General features: G+C 36.3%; 1 protein-coding gene across 5 annotated transcripts; it reads right to left on the bottom strand.

Moving 5' to 3' along the window:
• Positions 1-90: 90 nt before the first annotated feature.
• Positions 91-19,575, bottom strand: LOC101205038 (endoribonuclease Dicer homolog 3). 5 transcript variants are annotated; one of them, XM_011659064.2, is made up of 26 exons: positions 19,163-19,572; positions 18,885-19,065; positions 18,671-18,784; positions 17,700-17,834; positions 17,512-17,581; positions 17,008-17,072; positions 16,790-16,921; positions 16,558-16,710; positions 15,724-15,853; positions 13,291-13,396; positions 13,021-13,213; positions 12,779-12,939; positions 12,482-12,700; positions 11,805-12,070; positions 10,659-10,930; positions 10,029-10,570; positions 9,835-9,929; positions 7,550-7,776; positions 7,262-7,471; positions 5,742-6,218; positions 3,373-3,645; positions 2,831-3,157; positions 1,572-1,635; positions 1,378-1,449; positions 814-925; positions 91-603 (listed from the first exon to the last, which is right to left on the bottom strand). In XM_011659064.2, exons 1-26 carry the CDS (start codon positions 19,282-19,284, stop codon positions 396-398), a joined length of 4,926 nt encoding a protein of 1,641 aa, XP_011657366.2. In that variant the 5' UTR covers positions 19,285-19,572; the 3' UTR covers positions 91-395. The 5 variants fall into 5 exon arrangements, 4 of the variants coding, with proteins under 4 accessions (XP_011657366.2, XP_011657368.2, XP_031744010.1 ...); XR_004217823.1 differs by having other exon boundaries at positions 569-603; positions 1,547-1,635; positions 19,163-19,575; XM_011659066.2 differs by lacking the exon at positions 19,163-19,572 and having other exon boundaries at positions 17,729-17,834; positions 18,885-19,042.
• Between the last annotated feature and the right edge of the window lie 141 nt (positions 19,576-19,716).

Here is a 19,716-nt window from a genome sequence, read left to right on the forward strand (position 1 = left end):
GGTTAGAATTTCACCCTTAATTCTGTAATTTTCCTCTTTCCTAAAGATAACTTTTATTTCATGTTGACATTAAAATTTCAACACCACAGATTAAAACCAACCACACATTAACGAGGAATTTGTGCAATTTAACCTATCAGCACTAAGCAGTCCATTCGCTTACACGGTATAGCTTGATTGCAAAAACCTCTTAAAAGTCCTTCGAAAGTAGAGTTTTACATCTCTTTGATTTGATTTCCTATAAGGTAACTGACTTTTTACATTAAATCAAAAGATTATATGTTAAAATCTCCACCCTAACGTTGCTGATTTTCAAAATATTGAACATGGGAGAAGACCACCAGACCTAGAGATAGAAAAGGGAAGAAGACTGGCATAATCACCAACGACAAGGCTCATGAGTCGTTAATAATGACTCGTCCTTGTTGTTGAAGTTCTTGAAGCATGACGAGGGACGCAGAGTCAAACGAGCTCTTCTTATCAGCTCGAGCTTCACCTTCACATTCAACATAGCCAGCATTTGGAATTTGCAAAGTAATATTTGACAAAAAACTGTTAAACCCTTTTCTTTTCTCTAAGCCTTCACCAATTTCGATTTGGACCCTGTACCAAGAAAAAGTTAGGCAAATCAAGAGAAATATTTCAGAGTGAACACGGTGGTGCCATTAATTTTTCAGGGATAGATCCCAAGGGTTGGGTCGTGGAGGCAAATATGAAAATATTAATATCCAATCAGAATAGAGAAGATGCTAACTAAGAATAGAGAAGATGCTAACTAAGAATAGAGAAGATGCTAACTAACAATTGACTAACCTTGATTTATTTTCTACCGTATTGAAAGTTGGCATTGGCCACTGCAGTTTCTTGCATAGTTCAAACAGAGTACTCCGTGGTCCTCCTTTCTTTAAGTTGATTGGTCCAATAACTGCAACACAGGCAAAAAAATATTAACGAAAAAGAAGCTTGAATTCAGACTACAACTCCATCTGTGAAGCTAGAAATGAAGGATAAAACTCCTTTCTTGCCATAAACTCGAGTCTTGATTTGAGAACGTTGCTTAGAGCATACTTTGGTATTTGGGTGCAAGCCATAACAAATCAGTAAAACTCAAGCAATTAACATGTCAACATACATACGATACAGCATTTATATAATAGAAAACAATTATTTTCCTTACAAACGCAAAGAAGTTGAAATCATCAAATCATGAATCTCCCAAGTTTTCAAGTTTAAGTTTTCAAGATGATCTAATTAAACAAGGTTTCATATTGGTGATCTTCAACTTTTGTAGGAGTTATAAAATACTCTACCGTTTAAGTCAATCAAATATCTTCTATTCTACCAACGGGAACAAATTAAATGAGAACGGAAGCAAACCAGGGGTCTCCACGTTGGGATCACAGGCATCTGTAGAACAGTTGACAGATGACGGAAGAACCATAGCAGACTCTACACACAAAAAAGAACAAAGAGAGATTAGGAACCACCTCCACCATCATTTTTATCTTATGAAAGAAAAACTTAAGTTCTTGGCAAGATGCTCAACTGGCTCTCACAAAAATGGTACTCACCATCGTGACTGGGATTTTGTTTTCTCTTCTTAGAGCCCGAACGAGAGTAAGAAATTCCTCTAGTCTGTTATCAGATAAGTCCGAAAATGAGTACTATGACAAACAAAAAGTTAAGGCGCCATAAAGTATGGAAAACAAAGATTAAATTCCATGTCTAAGAAAGGATTGCAAAACAGGCAAATAAGCTGAGCTGCCCCCTAGAAGAGCCAAAGGATTAAGAGAAAAGAAAGAAAAAAAGATTTCACTTTTTCGTCTTTGTAAGAAATAAGAAATTGAATCTCATCAAAGGAAAAAAAACGTACATAAGCCAGAGGGGACAAAACTTTTTATTAAGTTCTCTTTATGCCACCTAGACGGAATCTCTAGGTCCTTATCCAAACCTTTGAACACTATTGTTCCTCTCCTCACAAATATCCCACAGCATAGCACACCCTAGCAAACCAAAAAAAAAAAAACAGCATTTCTCACTAAAAACCATTTCTTCTCAATCATCACACAAATATTCCTCTCGCCAACTATCTGAAAATCAAACTCCTGCAGGAAGCAAATCTACACAGACCTCGCAACTGAACCCAATCGAAGGTGACTCATGTCATATTAAAGTCATAGTTAGTGAAACCAAGAACCAAAAGCATGAAAATGTCCAATAACTCACCAGTCAGAAAACTAGTTCAAGCCTTTCTTACATTCAACTAATTGGAACAGAGAATGTAAGTTTGAAGATTGCTCTGAAACTGATTGGAACAGAGAATTAGGTTCAAAGATTGCTTTAAAATATAATCTCTGTGATCCTAAAAGCTTCTCATAACAAGCAAACATTGTCAAACAAAATAAAGCAGAAACCTCCAACACCAAAACATCACCAGGGGCAACACTTAAAGCATAAGAAAACGCAAAATTCAAATTCCCTCAAGATAGAATATGGTTTATTTTCACGTGAAGGCCCCCAAAAACTTATCCAAACGTGATAACTTTCCTTTGTGAACATAACATCTTGATTCTAATATTCACTCTGTAGAGATCATAAGTAAAAGAGGACTCAAAGATCCTGAGCATAAATGATATATAACCCAGTGCAATCCACTAGGCACACTTACTTAAGAGTTGACCAAACAAACCTAAAGAATCCTTAAAAATCAAGGCAAGGCTTGTGGCCCAACATTGCACTATTAATCTAATTATCAATTCCGATGTTTGGATTCTTTTTTAAAGAAAAGAAGAGAACAAAAATCTGGCAATTGAAACAGGCAACATTTTACCTCAAGTTGAGCTAACAAGCGATGAGCAGCTTCCCCTCTGGCAGCTTTTCTAGTTCGTTCATATCCTTCACCTATCAATAGGGAATCTTGCAACTGTAATCTAAGTTCTGCATGAAAAGTTTCCCCCTTCCTAGTACATTTATCTTTGATGAAATACCCAAGAGAATCACATAATTCAATTAGTTCTCGCAGTGGTGGAAGCTCAAGTTTATCAGGTGTCACAAATGGAGTCAGAAGTGGCTTATATATTTTCCACACTTCGTCGAGATTAAGCTTTGTGTCAATCAGTATGGCACCTGCAATACTTTCCACCATATCACCAAGAACCTGCAGTAAAATAAGATGAGAGAAAAGAGCCAACTTACCAAGAGGTCAGGGGGAAGGTAGACTTGTCATATAAAGAACACAGAACAGAGTAGCAACGGATTTGTTATTTGTAAATGATACATTATAATTATTATCCGAAACTCTGGGTCAAGAAATGTGGAATGACAACTAGTTTAATAATTGCAATACATATCATAAATTTGAATGACAAATACCTTGGGGCCTTTATTACCATGCAGTGGCTTCCCAGTATCCTGAGACTCGGACAAATACTTCACATATTCAGTAATTTGACTCATCAGAAGCCCAGAACAATGTTGAAGATGTTGCTGAAGATTCCGTCTCACAGCCACTTGAGCAAAATTTTCATTATTAACAGAAGCAGAGCGCAAATCAGTCAACTCCCCTGGGTCAATATCTGAGTAGTTCTGATAATAATGCCATGTAATGAGCAAGTCTAACACTGAGTCCCCAAGAAACTCTAGTCTCTGAGGAAGAGAAGAAAGAAGGATAAATCAGGTGGAATTCTCACATTCCCATAGCATCGTTCTTTTTACATGTAATGACTTCTGATCTTTGATTTACTGGAGGAACATATAACATAAAGGAGAAAGAAAGCTTTAATTCAACTATGCAATTGGCTAAAATAGCAACATCTTCACTTTATGCTTCCTAAGTCAAGACTTCAATTTATATCTTTGGACTGAAGTCCATACCCATTACTGGAATTAGGCCACTTTCTCTATACACAAGCACCAAAAAGGAGATGAGTAGAATGAACACATTGGTGATAGGGCTGGAGAAAGTTAGGAGTCTTAGAAGTGTGGATCAGTATTTCAAGAGCATGATTCCAAGTAGAAGGTTTTGCTTCCTTCAAACTTGGTGATGGTAATCAAATATATTTATGAAAATGACTCAGGGAATGATTGTTAGCACTTAGTCTGAGATTTCCTCGGCTCTATAGAGTAGTGAAGCTTCCAAACAGTTCGATTTCTTATCATTGAGATGTAGAAACATTGTCATGGGCTGTTACCTTAGAGGATTACTCAAAGAAGAAGAAATTCTGGAATTTCAGCAACTTCTTCAAGTGTTATCCAGTGGGAAAAGTCTAAGATTCTAGAAGCTTGAGTTTGGAGTCATTTGGAATTTTTTTAGTTCAATCTCTTGTCAAGAAACTAACAGCAGCAGAAAGTATGGATAAGGAGGTTTTTAAAAGCTTATGAAAATCAAATATTCCAAAAAGAATTAATGTTCTTATTTGGATGGTGCTCTTTGGATACTTAAATTGTTCTTCAGTTCTTCAAAGAAAATTGCCATCTCACTGCTTTTTCCCATCAATCTGTCCGATATGTACGACTGCCAGTGAAGATCTTCAACGTTTATTTTTTTATTGCTGCTATTCTCTAGCTTGCTGCAAGAAGCTTCAGGCTATTTTTCAGCTTCATTGGGTGTTTGGAACCTTCTTTAAAGAAAATGTTCTTCAAGTATTAATTGTTCCTTCTTTGAAGCCTTGATCTCATTATTATGGGTTAATGTCGACAAAGCAAAGCTTGCTGAATTATGGTTTGAAAGAAACCAAAGGGTGTTCCACGATAAATCCCATCATTAATCATTGGGTCAAATCGATTTGAAATTGCAAGGAATCAGGATCAATGCCTCTACTTGGTGCTCTCTTTCTAAGCTCTTTGGGAATTTCCCCGTCCAAGATATTTGTTTGAATTGGGAGGTTTTTTTTTTTTCAGCTTAGCTTATTTTATGACTTATGTCTTAGTATGATCTTGATATTATGTTTGTCTAGTGATTTACTTTGAATATTTTGATTCCCTGTACTTGGACCATTAGTCCCTTTTCATTAAATCAATGAAAAATGAAATGTTGTATTTTCTTTAAAAAATAAACGTTGGTGATAGGGTTTCGAGGAGGGCACCCAACTTGATGGGGCCATTGTCCTGAGGGCAGGGGAGGACCTAAATCATATTGTTTGAGCTCGTAATTATGCTTTTGTATTTTGGAGCCAGTTATTTAGGAGTTTGGTTTTGGTTTAGGATAGAGGCTACAAAGTGATGACCAAGGGGTTCTTCTCTATCCTCCTTTTTCGTGAGAATGATTTTTTTGACAGCATGGATTATTGGGGTCTTGGGGACAAAAAACACTTCAGAGGACTGAGAGACCCCTGAGTGAGGTATTTTTTTTTTTAAAAGGATAAGAGTCTCACTATTATTAATATTGAAAATAGAGAGACAAAGCTCAATGTACATGAAGGGTATACAAAGAGCAATAAGGGGGAGGGGGAGGGGGAGAATCAGCAGGCGCACCCAGACAAAAAAAATACCTAAACCCTAAATCCTAAACCCTAGAGTGAGGTATTAGATTCAACATGTCCCTTTCAGCACCAGCAACGAAGTTTTTGTGTGAATATCAGTTAGGTGCCGTTTTTGCAGGTTGGGTTCTTTTTGTAGGTTTGCATATTTTCCATTTCTCAATGAAAGCTTAGTTGTTCATTAAAAAAGAAAAGGTAGGTTGGGGAGAGAGAGTAACTACAGTCAATTAATTATAAGATAACACAGTGAGTTTCCTTGACTACCTGGTAACAGTAATTAACACCAATTTCTTGATCAGACGTGTGTGTTACAGCCTCCAGCAATAGTCCTTTGACAGCAAAATCATATCCAATTTTTGACTCTAAGGTTGCAATCTCAGTATCTCCCAAAGGGCAGGATCTCAGAGATGCAGAAGTAATTGCATCAACAACTAATGCTACGTCAAGATTAACATCAATTCCAAGCCACTTCATCACATGGAGTGCGGCAATGATTCCACCATCAACATAATAAGCCCCTATGAGAGCTTCAGCACAGTCGGCTATAGTTTTTGAAACCACCCACCTGTGTCCCTTATCACAGCACTTGCCCAAAACAACTTTTGGATCTTCAGTGCAGAACTTGTCATGCAAAGGAACTTCTACTGTATCCACTCCACATTTACAAGGAACAGGACGATTAGTACATTGCCCTGGTGCCACCCACCGACGTGGATCGAATGCAGAATCACGTATGTATCCCTGAGATAAGATTAAGAAACAGATGTAGTTTTATGTATAATGCAGATTCGGGTATGTATCCCTAAAATTAAGATTAAGAAACAGATATAGTTTATATATAACGCAGAATCATACACATTTGTGTGCAAGCACATTATCCAACCATAATAAAAAGGGTCGGTTCAATAGCTACCCATTCTACAAACAGTTAGAAGTCAAAAATTAAACAAAATTAGGATACTGTACATTCCTCAGAAAGAAAAAAAGATTCATGATGAAAGAATATGTGGCCAAGTGGCAAGTCTATCAAAACCAAATTAGATGTGATTTGGGTGGTCCAAGTCCATTGTCTGATGGATCGCCGACGTACAACGATGTTGTCAGTGGGATCTAGGTGACGGCAGCGCCGATGGTGGTGTCGAAAGATGAATGGGCAGGGGCACAACAATAGCTAGTGTTAAGGTTTCATTTTTTTATTTTTAGGGTTTTAATTTTCTACTCCGGTACCTTGATATTTTTGGAGAGGTTGTATTTTCTCTTATTGTGCAAAAAGGACCAATAATGGGTAAATATAGTACAAAAAAACTTTTGACTGAGGAAACTAATTATAACATCTAAAATAATCAAAATATTAAATGACTAATTTAAATGCAACTGTATTATATACAAATCTACAACATTTGTGGTGCCCAACTTGTATAAAAATTGGTGTCTAAAACTTGAAATCAATCATATCATTAAGATAGATAAAGATGCAAACATAAAAGGACGTAATTGCTCACTACTAGAGACCACCAAACTTCCCATCATAAAAGGGAGGTTAAGACTCCCTCAAACAAAAAACAAAAATAAAAGGAAAAAAAAATCCACCTAGAAAGGAAAATTGCAGAATTCAAAGAATCTAGCTAGTAGCTAAAAGTAGAAATCAATTCATAAAAGAATGGTAGAGTGTACAAGATAATCGATTGAAAAACGAGAGTATATATTATATGTAAACACTAAGCAGTAAGCACAGGTAACCAATAGAGAAATTCGAGGACATCTGACTGCAGAAGATCACATACCTGTAACCCGCACTTTGTTCCCAATGCATGTAAGGTTGCATTACAGATAACCTGTTGGCGCCTAGATGACAACTGCCCTTCATGTTTTTCAGGGAACTTGAGAAAGAGGTGGCAGCTCACAGCATACTTCAATACTGAATCACCAAGCAATTCCAACCTCTCTAAGGAAAAATTCTCACAACTTCCAAGGGTTGTAAGTGCTTCCAAAATCTAACCAAGATGATAGATTAAGATTAGTCATATAAGAATGTAACCGAAGTCAATTGGAAATCAACAAGAAGAACATACCAAAGAGCTTGATATACCAAGGCTGTTCGAATGATAATTAATCTCCTTCCTAAGTTGGCTGGCTAACATTAAAGATTCAAAACGGTGTATCAAAGATGGTAGCAAGTATGAAGACTTCAAAACCCCCTTTGGGACATCCATGCTAAGCACAAGCTCAGGAGGCATATGGACATGCATTTGTGGCCTTTTGAATGCAGGGCCAGATGGCAACTTATCGCTAGTATTACCTACAAGACAATATTGACTCACCAAAATTCAAAAATATTTCTTATACCTTTCTAAAACCAAAAAAAAAAACATAAACTTCTTAAAGATTAGATTGTTCAGTATATAGAAAAGTTTATCCAGGCGAAGATTTTTTTTTTAATAAGAAACCAAGCAATTTATAAGTCAATAAGAAAAGAATTATAAGTTATACAAAATTAAACCAATAAAGCTGCACTAGAATTACGATCACAAATGAGAGAAACCAAAACGTTGTCCCACCCATCAAATGACCTTACCTTAGAATGTCTTAAATCACCAATTCATCCAAAAACCTAAGCTAGGCCAGTGGTTGAGAGCAAATTAAATTATATATCACTAACACTCCCCCTCACTTGTGTGCTTCAAATATTTGAAAAACCCAACAAATGAAAATCAATTTTCATTGGGGAGGAAACAATAATGTAGGGGCTTGAACATAGGACCTCCCTGGACCACCTACTCTGATTCCATATTTGATAGTATAGGGTTCCATCTAAAAACCAATTGGCAAGAAAAGCCCATCTATTGTCCCCTTGGTTTTTCCAATGTGGGATTCTCAACATCTCAACATGCCCCGTCAAGATGGTGTCTCTTTGGGTTCACCAGTCTTGGACCAAATACCCGTTTGGGCTTAATGGACTTTGATATCATCTCATATCACCAATTCACCCAAAAGCTTAAGCTAGTGGTTTAGGAAAAATTTAATTATATATCACTAACATAATGGACTACTAAGAATTCAGACTTTGATGGTAGCTACCGTGCTACCCTTGCAAAGAAACCCTTTGACCATAGAGGAAATAGGATCATTAGGCAAAGATATCGACAACTCACGCAAATAAGAAACCACCACGAACTATCCAACAAAAGCCTCTAAGGCCTCTCAATACTATTAGAGAATACAACATTGCATGATTTTTTATACAATGCAAAAAACCCTAAAGCATCAAAATATTGAATCAATTCCTTCACTAAGAAGCCATGTCCCACACAAAATGGATCAATTACTATTTAATACTCCCTAGTAAATCTCAACAATAACCATAATAGTCAGATAGCTTCCACCATTAATGTGGAGCCTCTTGATATTAAATAAAAACTGTGAAATCCTTGGAGAGTTCTTAGTATGCTATATGAAGACCTTTCAAGGGGAAGAACTAACTGAAGTTGTAGATGGGTTTTGACTTCAAGCGGGACCTCAATGATTTTGATCCAACAGATGTTGGTTATTGATTCAAGGGGTCTGTAATGTGATCATTCCAATGGATTTGTGTTCTTCAGCCTTCCAACTCATCTGTCAATAATGGATAGGGAAATGGCTCTTTCTTATTCTTTATATGAATTTAACTAGAAAGTGAAGTACCCAAAAACCACAAGGCGTTCCTCTATTTTATAGATAACCTGACTTTAGCTTTTGTTGTATGCACAATCAGCAAAAAATCTACCGAATTCCAAGGTACCAAAAATTGGAAGAAAAGTAATCACATCTGAGAAAAACTATGAGAGATATAGAAATCTGTTCTATAATCCAATTAGAAGGTTTAAGAATTGATTGAAGGTGAATATCTAAGTTTTAAAAAAGTACTTTAGGATAAAGAAGTTTAGTAATATGGAGGAGGAAAAGGTCAAGGAAGTTGGGGCTAAACATAGGGCCGTCACCCAGGGCATTTGAATCAAAACAGTGCATTTTTTATTGTAAGACGTGAAAAAGTGAGGACTTTTTTTAAGTTCACAAGAGAAATTTCAAATAAACACTAGATAATATAGCTAGAGTAAATTAAATGATTGTTAAATATTAGTCTCATTTCAATATTTCAATGAAAAGCTTTGTTTCCTTTTCAAAAAAACAAAAGGTTTAAATATTGTATTAAGTGTTCTTTTCACAAGCCCTTGTCCAAATTATAATATAAGAAACATACTGATAAACTAAAAAAGTTATTGCCGTGAACTTACAAAGCAGCATTCTAGAACTTGATGGAGAGTACAGAGAACTAAATATAATCTTTAAGGATAGATCTCAACGACTCAAACTGACAAACCTTCATCCTTAAAGTTGACAAGTAGATTGTGAGGATTATGACTTTGCTTTAACCGCAATAGTGGCTGTTTTGGAAAACTCAGCGAAATCCCATACCTGGAGACTTAGTATACTCATTAGCAGCTCAAACTAAAAGTAATGACACCAAGGAAAAGCAAGCAAGATACAATATAATAGAATCAGGAAGTTGCACACCTTTTGTTGAAGTAGTCCGCAAAGGTAATGTAGTCAGGTGGTCCTTTGTCACTATTCCCATCGAAAGGGCTCTCAGCAGATGTGTTACTCACAACTTCAACGATTGAGTAGATTCTTCCAGTATGAATAGCCAATACCACCCTGTCCTTTAAAGAATGAACATCTAGAACACAGTTTGCAAAGTGAATTACACTTGCAGCGTTGCTTCCAGTTTCAGTAGAATTGTTTCTAGAAGGCGATGAATCTGATATGGCACCAGCACCATAATTTCTTTCAGCATCCAAAGATGAATTTTTCTTCAAAAACTCAACCACAGAAACACAGGAATCAATTGCTCTCCAATGTATTTTCCATAAATCATGAGTTGAATCATCCGGCAAATCCACTGGTAGAAGCAGATACATGTTTGATGAAATCCAAAGAGGATTTGTATCTTTCTGAAGTAAAAAATCCCTCTTTTTTCCAGTTGTTTTTGACCCAATAAACAGTCTCCCAAACAGTCCGTTGAAGAAAAGCTCTTGAAAGCACTTTGCTTTCGTTATCTGCTTTTTTGGAAGGTGATGATATCACATTAGAGGCAATTCTCTGACGGTGAAGAACAATGAATATGATGAAAATTAACATATTTACCTGTTCAGCATCCAAATGAACCTCCCCGCCAAAGGACACAGAAGCTTTAACCATCTTTGAGAGTAAATAAAGTTCAAGTTCAAAATTGCTCACATCATCATCAAGTTTTGATTCTATCAGAAGCACAAATCCAGAATAAACCTCATATATAACACTACAGGAGAAGTCAAATTTATAAGCCTGAAAAGTGGTCCCTTCAACTTGTTCTTCCCAAGTCCCAGATAAAGCTCTGATCGCAGTTCTGCCGTGCAGTTCCTTTCTTTTTGTTGATCCTTTAAGACCCGAAAAAGTGCCATCAAATTATACATTAAAAGCATTGAAAGGAGATTGGAAACAGGGCATCTAGTCAATGACCAAGTAGAAGAAACACATACAGAAATATCCCTTCAACGCCTGGCCAGTTACCAGTCAAATTCACAGAAAATACCAGGCAACAGGAACGTATACAAGTTTGATTCTTCTCTTTTGTGAAAAATAAGAACTTTCATCAACAAAAAGAGAGATGCATGAGGGTTGCATAAAGTTGAATCACACAAAAACCAAAGAAATTAAATAGGAATATAGGTAAATAGACAATTCAAGAGGTCTATAACGATGAATATAAATACAAACGAGCTGATTATTGTTTGGGCATCATAGCTACAAAGGACACAGTTCAGTGTCACTTCTTACATATCTTTAAAGAAAAAAATGGTCATAGGATAAAGAAACTTTTTATAGCACATATTTGTACCATTATATTTGGATGTACCCAATGGAGAGATGACACTTTTTAAGGTTTCAAACAAGTAGGATTTTTCTAACAAGAAACCATTTTACCCAGAGTAGAAAATGTTGTACAGATTTTATTTATATACAATTTGAACTTAATTTGTTAGTGATATATAATTAAATTTGCCTTCAACCTCTAGCTTACGCTTTTGGGTGAATTGGTGGTTTAATATAATTAATATACTTTTTTTTTACAGAGAACAAATTTCACTAATATATGAACTCCCAGGCCATTGATAGCCACAAATATCTGAACAAGTAACGTCCATCTAGTATAATCAATATATTTTGGCCATTCTTTTATGACACTTTTTGAGTGTACTGTACATTGAACGATCATTAATAAAGTCGGTATATAGCCTCGGGGATATGTACCTGCTCTAGACGTGGATGCATTGCTTTTCAGACCCATGTCAGATTCTGATATCTCTTCAACAGAGGGGAGAAGATGGTCATTAAGTGCACCCATTTGATGTAGCTTCTTACAAGCCTCCAGGCACACAAGCTGCTTAGACAAATTAGAATTTCTAGTTGAAGGACCAACTATGGTTTGAAGAGCTGCTGTAGGAGGTAAAGTTAGCTGACACTCGTAGGATCCTTCACCATATGAGAGTTGAAAGATTGGTTTTGGACTGAAATATCTATAATTTACAGAAGCATATCAAAATGTGATCCCTTTGAATTGGCAACTACCAAAGAAGTTAGAGAATATAATAAAATCCATACTAACTGCATTCAGTATAATTTAAAGACAGATAAGAGCTCTAACCCTAGTTTGGCCCATATCTGATAGAAAATGGAGAGGCACTAATAAGCATGATTGACATACTTATAGATTATAGTTTATTTCAGTAGGAACGAGTTTTTAATAGGTTTAATTCATGCAACAAAAAAAGTACAAACAACAGATTATCTGAATAATTTATCAAATAAAATAATTTTGATTTTAGACCAACATCCTCATAGTGTAGAACTTAGAACTTAAAACTTAAAAGCATGTCAATGTCTTGAGTTTTGGTAGAAAACAATTCAAAAGAAAAGATAATCCGTACTTATCACCAGGGAGCTTTTTACAGTATTGATATACGAGACCAACACTAGAATCTGCAGTAACCGATGCCCCAGTTGCCTCCACAATGTAACAATCTGTCTCCATAAGTGAAAAAGGTTTCAAAACGCATGCATCAAGGTCTCTACTCATAGCTGCATCAGTCATTGATCGGTCACTTCTTATGACATCAAATAGCAAGGCTCTTTGCTTCAGATTTCCCCTGTAAGGGTTACATTACAGTATTTAGGATATCAAAACATGGAGGGGGAGGGAAGAAAAACCCCAAATAAGGCCAGACCTCTCCAGCAACAAAATATATTGGGAGTTGTTCTGCCGAGCACGACCTCGAGATTGTACATAACTGCGAACAGTCTTAGGAAGGTCAAACCGTACCACAAATGAGCAATTTGGTACATGAAGTCCCTCCTCAACTACATCAGTGGAAAATAATAGATTGAGCTGCAAACATTGAAAGGTTTTAGCCATAAACAACTGGAGTTACTTAAACCAAAATGCAATCTGAATGATGTAAATGAACACCTTGCCATGACAAAACAACTCCAGTGTCTCCTTCTGGACTTTTGGTGCAAGTGCACCAACTGATGCATTACATCCCGTCACATATGACACCGTAAAATGAGATAAATTTTCTACCTTTTTCACAATTCTTTCGATCACATTAGCAGCAATTATTCTTTCAACAAATATGAGACAGAGCACCTGCCTAGATACTCTGATACAAAAAAATAGGCAGTTAAGCAATGGAAATTAGAGCCGCAATTTATATTTAACAAGTAGATTTGTATTTACCCAAACGATTCAAAGAGTTGGAGAAGTTCAAACAATTTAGGAGAAATGTAGCCCAATTCTACAGCTTTCCATAAGTCAAAACCCAAAGTTGGTACATTTTCATTTTCTGAAACCAGAAGAAAAATTGATAAGCAGCAATCACCAAAAAAGAAATGCATCTTTTGGTGGTAGAACAAGTGATTGAAATAGTAAACCACAAAAGAAAACCAAACTTTGAGAAGAATGGTCCCACTTCAGTAGAAGTTGTACCATCTCCTAAACATGTTACCACCGAGGAAGCACAAATACATTCTGAGTTCAAATAACAAAAACAGAAAAGCAAATCCCACACACAAAGTTCCAGGCTTACTACTTTGATGGGCTCTCTCTCACTCACATATCTCCCTCTTCCTTTCATTCCTCGCCTCTACACTCTATGCAAATTTTTCTCTGCTTCTTCAATCTTTTAGCCTTGATGTTTGAGTTTCTTTCATGGTGAAGTCACAATTGTCATGGCCATTGTCTTGTTAGGCAACAAGGAAACCTTTAAAGATTGATTTTGTTGACAGGTCCAAAAGAGGTAGAGTAGGATGCTTAAGTTTGTCATAAACAACTTCCTCTTTGACCATGGTGTAGGTTTTACAGCTGGGGTTCCATCTCAAAACCAATTGGCAATGAGAGGGTAGATTACCTTATATGGAGTATGAGTCCCCTTGGTTTTTCCAATGTGAGACTCTCAACTTCTCCAACATGCCCCCTCAAGATGGTGCCTCTTTGGTTTCACCTATCTTGGACCGAATACCCGTTTGGGTTTAATGGGCTCTGATACCATGTTAAATTTAGTAGTATGAGGTTCCATCTCAAAACCAATTGGCAATGAGAGGAGTAGCCCATCTACCTTATATGGAGTATGAGTCCCCTTGGTTTTTCCAATGTGGGACTCTCAACTTCTCCAACAACATCTTTCATAGATAACTATAACTTGATTAGCCTAACCACCTTCCTAAGTTCCATTGTTGCGGCCTGCCGGCAATGGTGAAGATAGAATCAGATGGAAGATCAGTCCTTCAGGATCCTATTCGTCTACGTCTTCCTATTTAAAGGCAACCAACAGGATCACAAAGTTGGGTATTCCTCTAGTGAATTTAATCTAGAACTCCATGATCCTCAAAAGGATTAAGCTTTTTCTTTGCAGGCGATGGTGAAGATAGAATCAGATGGAAGATCAATCCTTCAGGATCCTATTTGTCTACGTCTACCTATTTAAAGGCAAACAACAGGATCACAAAGTTAGGTATTCCTCTAGTGAATTTAATCTAGAACTCCACGATCCTCAAAAGGATTAAGCTTTTTCTTTGATCATTGGCTTGTAGAAGCTAGAACACCCAAGAAAACATCAAAAGAAGTTCCAAAACCGGATGATTTCTCCCTCAATATGCTTTGTTTAAAAGAAGAGGACAACATTGATCTCTTGTTTTCACATTGTTCGTTTGTGACTCAAGGGTCGCTTTCTATCTTTAAGGTGTTTGGGTGGATTATTGCCTTCCTAAGAAGATGGTGAGTAGATTTTGGAGGTGCTTGGTGGTAGAATGTTTGGTGGAATGGTGGATTATCGTAGACTGATCCTTTTGTAGTCATATTTCTCTACCTTTACTAAGATCCCCTCTCTTCACAGTGTCATGAAGATAAAGACAGACTTGTGTTAGTTCCCTCATGGGTTGGGAGGTGAGTAATCTTGCTTCCTCTTACCTGGGGATCCCTTTCAGTAGTAACTCGAAGAGTGTGTAGACAGGCATGTACTGGTGCATTATTTGCATAGACGGGGATCCAAAGATTTTATCCATATTCTATGGAGACGTTAGTTTGCTCAATCTCTATGGAGTTCTTTCTAGAGTCTTTTGGGGTTAGTTTGGTGAGGAGTGAAAATTGTTGTTCAGTGAGAGAGGAAGTTCTTTTGAATCAACTCTTCCAATGTAAGAGCAAAGTCCTTTGCATGTTTCCTTTTCCTTTCTTCTTTTATTTATTTATTTATTTATTTATTTTGGTTGTTTTGTATAAATATTTAAATGGAATAGTTTCTAGAGGAATTGAGAGTTCATGGAAGTGGTGTGAGATATTGTTAGATTTAACTCCTCTTTGCAGGCGTCAGTTTCTAAAGAGTTTTGTGATTATCAGCTGAGTTTTATTCTTCTGGATTGGAGTTCACTAATCCATAGTGCAGCAGACTCCTTCAGTGGAGTTGGCCTCTGATATGCCCTAGCTTTCAGACCTATTTGCATTGTGCTTGATAAGAGCTTTGTTTATAAAAAGAATTCAAACTTTGTTCCTTATCAAGCAACACTGTATGCAATTTATTGTAACAGAACGAAATTGAATTGTAATGGAGGATAAAACAAGCAAATAGTTTGACAATCCATGTAACTTATATGTTAAATGAAGCATGTACTTGCGTACCAAGTGAAAGTGATTCCCCAATTACTAGTAATGCTTCCTCAAGAAAATGTTTATATTGCAAAAAACTTTCTCTATAAACATCAGATTCCTCATTCGGAACACTGACATTCTCGAATAAAACTTTAATTGCCTGCAAAAGTTAGAGAGAGGATACACAAATCAGCCTACAAAAGTTAGAATACTCAAATCAGACTAACAGAATCTTTTCAAGAAATTTTTTTTAAAAAATAAGACTGAAACAATGCACCATATGTAGATGATAATCTAAGGACATTAAAGAGGGGTGCACCAGGCCTGGGCAGGGGCCCCAGCAGCAAGAAGCTGGAGTGGACCCTCCACTTAAAAAATTAATTTATCATAATGTGGGCCAATGACCCATGTATCAGACGTTAACTGTAAATATTATAGCAAAGAAATTCACAAAAAATCGAGTACTGTTGTATACCCAAAGACAACTTCTCAAGAAGAAAGAAAGGAAGAGAAAATAGAACAATTGGCAATGAAACTTAGAATTGATTAGTATGCTTGATATGAATACACACAGTTGTCAATGGGAGATTTTTAGGCTTGATCAAAATAAAAACTCTCATCTTTGGTGTGTCAGAAAATTGTATATTTTATGCATATTAACTGACATAATCTGAAATGGCTAATGGTTCTAACTTAATTATAGTTGATCCAATACGGCTATGCATGCCAGTTTATGACTTTGTATTTATGGTAATTTGATCGTAATGGACATATTTATATACCTTATTTCAAGGCACGCTAGTTTTTTTCTGAAACTAAAATTTAATAAATATAAAATAAACCACATCAAAACTACAATCATACCTCATAAGCACACATAATACCAAGTTCATCAAGGCAATAAGTGATCTTTAAATGATCACTAGACAGTCGTTTTTTCAGTGCCTTAAGCTTACTGTCTACATCTTTATAGTGACCTTGCATTGCTTCTTGTGAGTTTGACAACGATGCATCAAACTGTTCCAAAAGTAAGATAAATCACTAATAAAGACATAGGAAAATTCGTTTAAATTAAGATAATTGCACATAGGATCACCTTGAACCACAGAGCTTCTATCTTTGCCTTCAACTCCATAGTTTGAGGCATAGCCGGTTCATAAAATATGCAAATTTCCTTTGCGGAAGGAACATATATTTCCACTTCTTTCTTATCTTCAATAGCATAAACCTACATCAGCAGAAAAGCCAAAGTTAGTAGAGTATAAAATCATGATTTCTATTCTGAAGTTACTGATTGAATCACTTTTGAAGTACCTGAGCATCTAAGATACTTTCGAGGTCTGCTATTTGGCATTCACAATCAACGGAAGAGGAAACACCTAATGTAGGATGATAAATGTTTAGCAAAATAGTCTTGTCTCAGAAAAGATCGCATGTAACTCATAGATAATTGGAGGATAACTTGTCTTTACATCTTATTCAGGGATTTCGTGCACTTGTTTGCTTATTTTTTCATTTAAACTCTTCTTTTGTGATCTTTTATCCTTTGATGCCTGGGGGCTGACATCAGAGATGGCAGCGCTTTGGAGCTCAAACAATAGCTTGTTTCTGCTGCCTCTAACGTTATTACACTTTCTAACTTACATTTATGCCCTATGGGCTTATGGTCATAAACTTTCATCTCTCTTAATGAAACTGGTAATTCTTATTAAACAAAGAAAGACATACACTTCACATCACTGTGTAGTATGACACATGCAGAACTTACACTACTGTTGATACGCACTGCTATATATTTGCCAAACCCTGAGAACATACCTTTCCTAATAACAGGTGAGGCAGTCATTCCAAAAATCTTTGGTTTGCTGTCAGATTTGTGATAAAATTCCTTCACCAAAAGAAGGTTAGAAAAATATTCTTCTTCTAGTAAAGATAACAAAAACATGACAAAATACAGGCACAACACATAATACAGGGAAAGATAGATTCCCAGCAGAGATATTAACCTTCATGATTTTCGTATAAGGGTGATTACCAGTAGCACGATGGCATTCATCAATGATCATCAAGCATATGGTTCCCAGTCTAAAATATGCCTTCCTCAGTGCATCAAGAAGAATTTGGGGGGTCATGACGAGTACCTATACAGCAATTATATATGAAAAAGGCACAAAAAGGATACCCTGAATCAAAAACCAAGAAGCAAAAGTGAGCCCAGAGATATTTGCAAGTTAAATAATTTAAAATTTTAGTCTGGCTTAAAATTAGTTGATTCAATAGGTAGTGTACTTAAAAAATAGGGTTTAAAGTTGAAACCAAAAAAAAAAAACAACAACAACAACAAAAGAAGTTGGTGCAATACTGTCTTACTCTTTTACTATCAATAACCATTGTGAATGAAACGTATTCTTTTAATTTTACTGGCAATAGCAACTAGATGGTCTCTACCTTTCTGACCTAATCAAATCATAAGCAGTAGAATAATAATAGACGTCACCTTTAACTGGTAGAGATTGAAAGCAGGGCCATACTATGAAAATATGTTCTAAATTTATAGCATACTGCTGATCCAGTGGACATGATCTCAGTTAATTAACATGACATGTCCTTGTATTTGCATTCTGCGATGTCCGTATCTTTTCAAATGACAGTCATGCTTCAGATTTTATCAGGTAATGTTGCTTGAAAACCCAATCGAGGAGACAACCGATAACAATGGGAACAAAGTACACAATAATCATGAATAATTCCAACAACAAACTGAATGTTGCAGTCCTTAAGGTTTACTCAAGAACCAAGATTCAGAATCATGGTCGATTTTCTTAATAATATTACATTACAAATGAATGAGGACTCTACCCGAGGAAAGACATGTGGAACATTAACTTTTAACCGCAAAACAGGGGAGTGAAAAAGATTGCAATAGTAACAATCAAAATTAACCAACGTCAAATATAAGAATACATGTATAACATACATCGCGTTCGCTTGTTTCTTTTTCCCAGCAGTTCATATTCCAATCATCAACCCCCATAGCACCATAATACTCCGCCACTTCAAAATCAGTATGATCCTTAATAACGTTAAATTGCTGCAATTCAAAATACCAAGTTTTCAAAATACAAATCAAGCGTCGGCAAATTGCAGTGACATTCCTAAGTAAGGAAAAACTAATAGCCTAGAGTGCGTACCTGGTGAACCAAATGCACAGTGGGAGCCAAGAAAATTATTAACTTCTTATCACTACTGGACTTCATGGCTTTTCCAATTTCTTTAATAAGCATCACTGCGATCATGGTCTTTCCAGAACCTGTTCCCAACACAGCTATGGTGTTCCTCCTCATCCCAACTTCAAAGACCTCCATTTGATACCTACAGTGCACCAATATTTAAGCAGCAAATCATCTATCAATCGGTGCGTCGGGAAGTAATGAAAACTAACAAAACAAAAAGAAAAATGCTAAGACACCTTCTAGGAATGAAGCCTTCGGCCACATTGAAATTGGACTGATCAGAAGCAACGCTGGGCTCCAGGTCACTGAATCTTCTCTTGCGAGCACCATCGCGATTTTCCTCCTCAGGCTCGTGCATGTCAAACTTCGCTGATAAAATGACAAAAGCCAAGAGGAAAATGATCGGAACCCTAAAAACTATGGAAGAACATGGACGTTAAACTGATTATATTGTCCTGGAATCATCCGTTATCATCTTCCGGTATCCTCCCAATGTAAAGTGAAGTAGCAGAATAATGTAGCGATGCTCCGCCACGCTCCGTGGTCGAAGAATCAGTGTGTGTTGGGAGTCAAACCGGAAGAGTGTGCTATTGTGCGCCAAAGAAATGAAGTAAATTAAACATCAGTGTATCTGGGACTTTATGATTTTACGCAAATTAAACAGCAATAAAATACCCATCTCCATTAATAATTTAGCAAAGGTAGTTTTAAAAAAACAATTTATTTTTTTTTAGAAAGTAAGAACATAGAATTCAAAATAATAAACTTCAAATATGATTTTTCAAACAAG

The sequence above is a fragment of the Cucumis sativus genome, chromosome 6 (assembly GCF_000004075.3).
Source record: "Cucumis sativus cultivar 9930 chromosome 6, Cucumber_9930_V3, whole genome shotgun sequence".
NCBI lineage: Eukaryota > Viridiplantae > Streptophyta > Magnoliopsida > Cucurbitales > Cucurbitaceae > Cucumis > Cucumis sativus.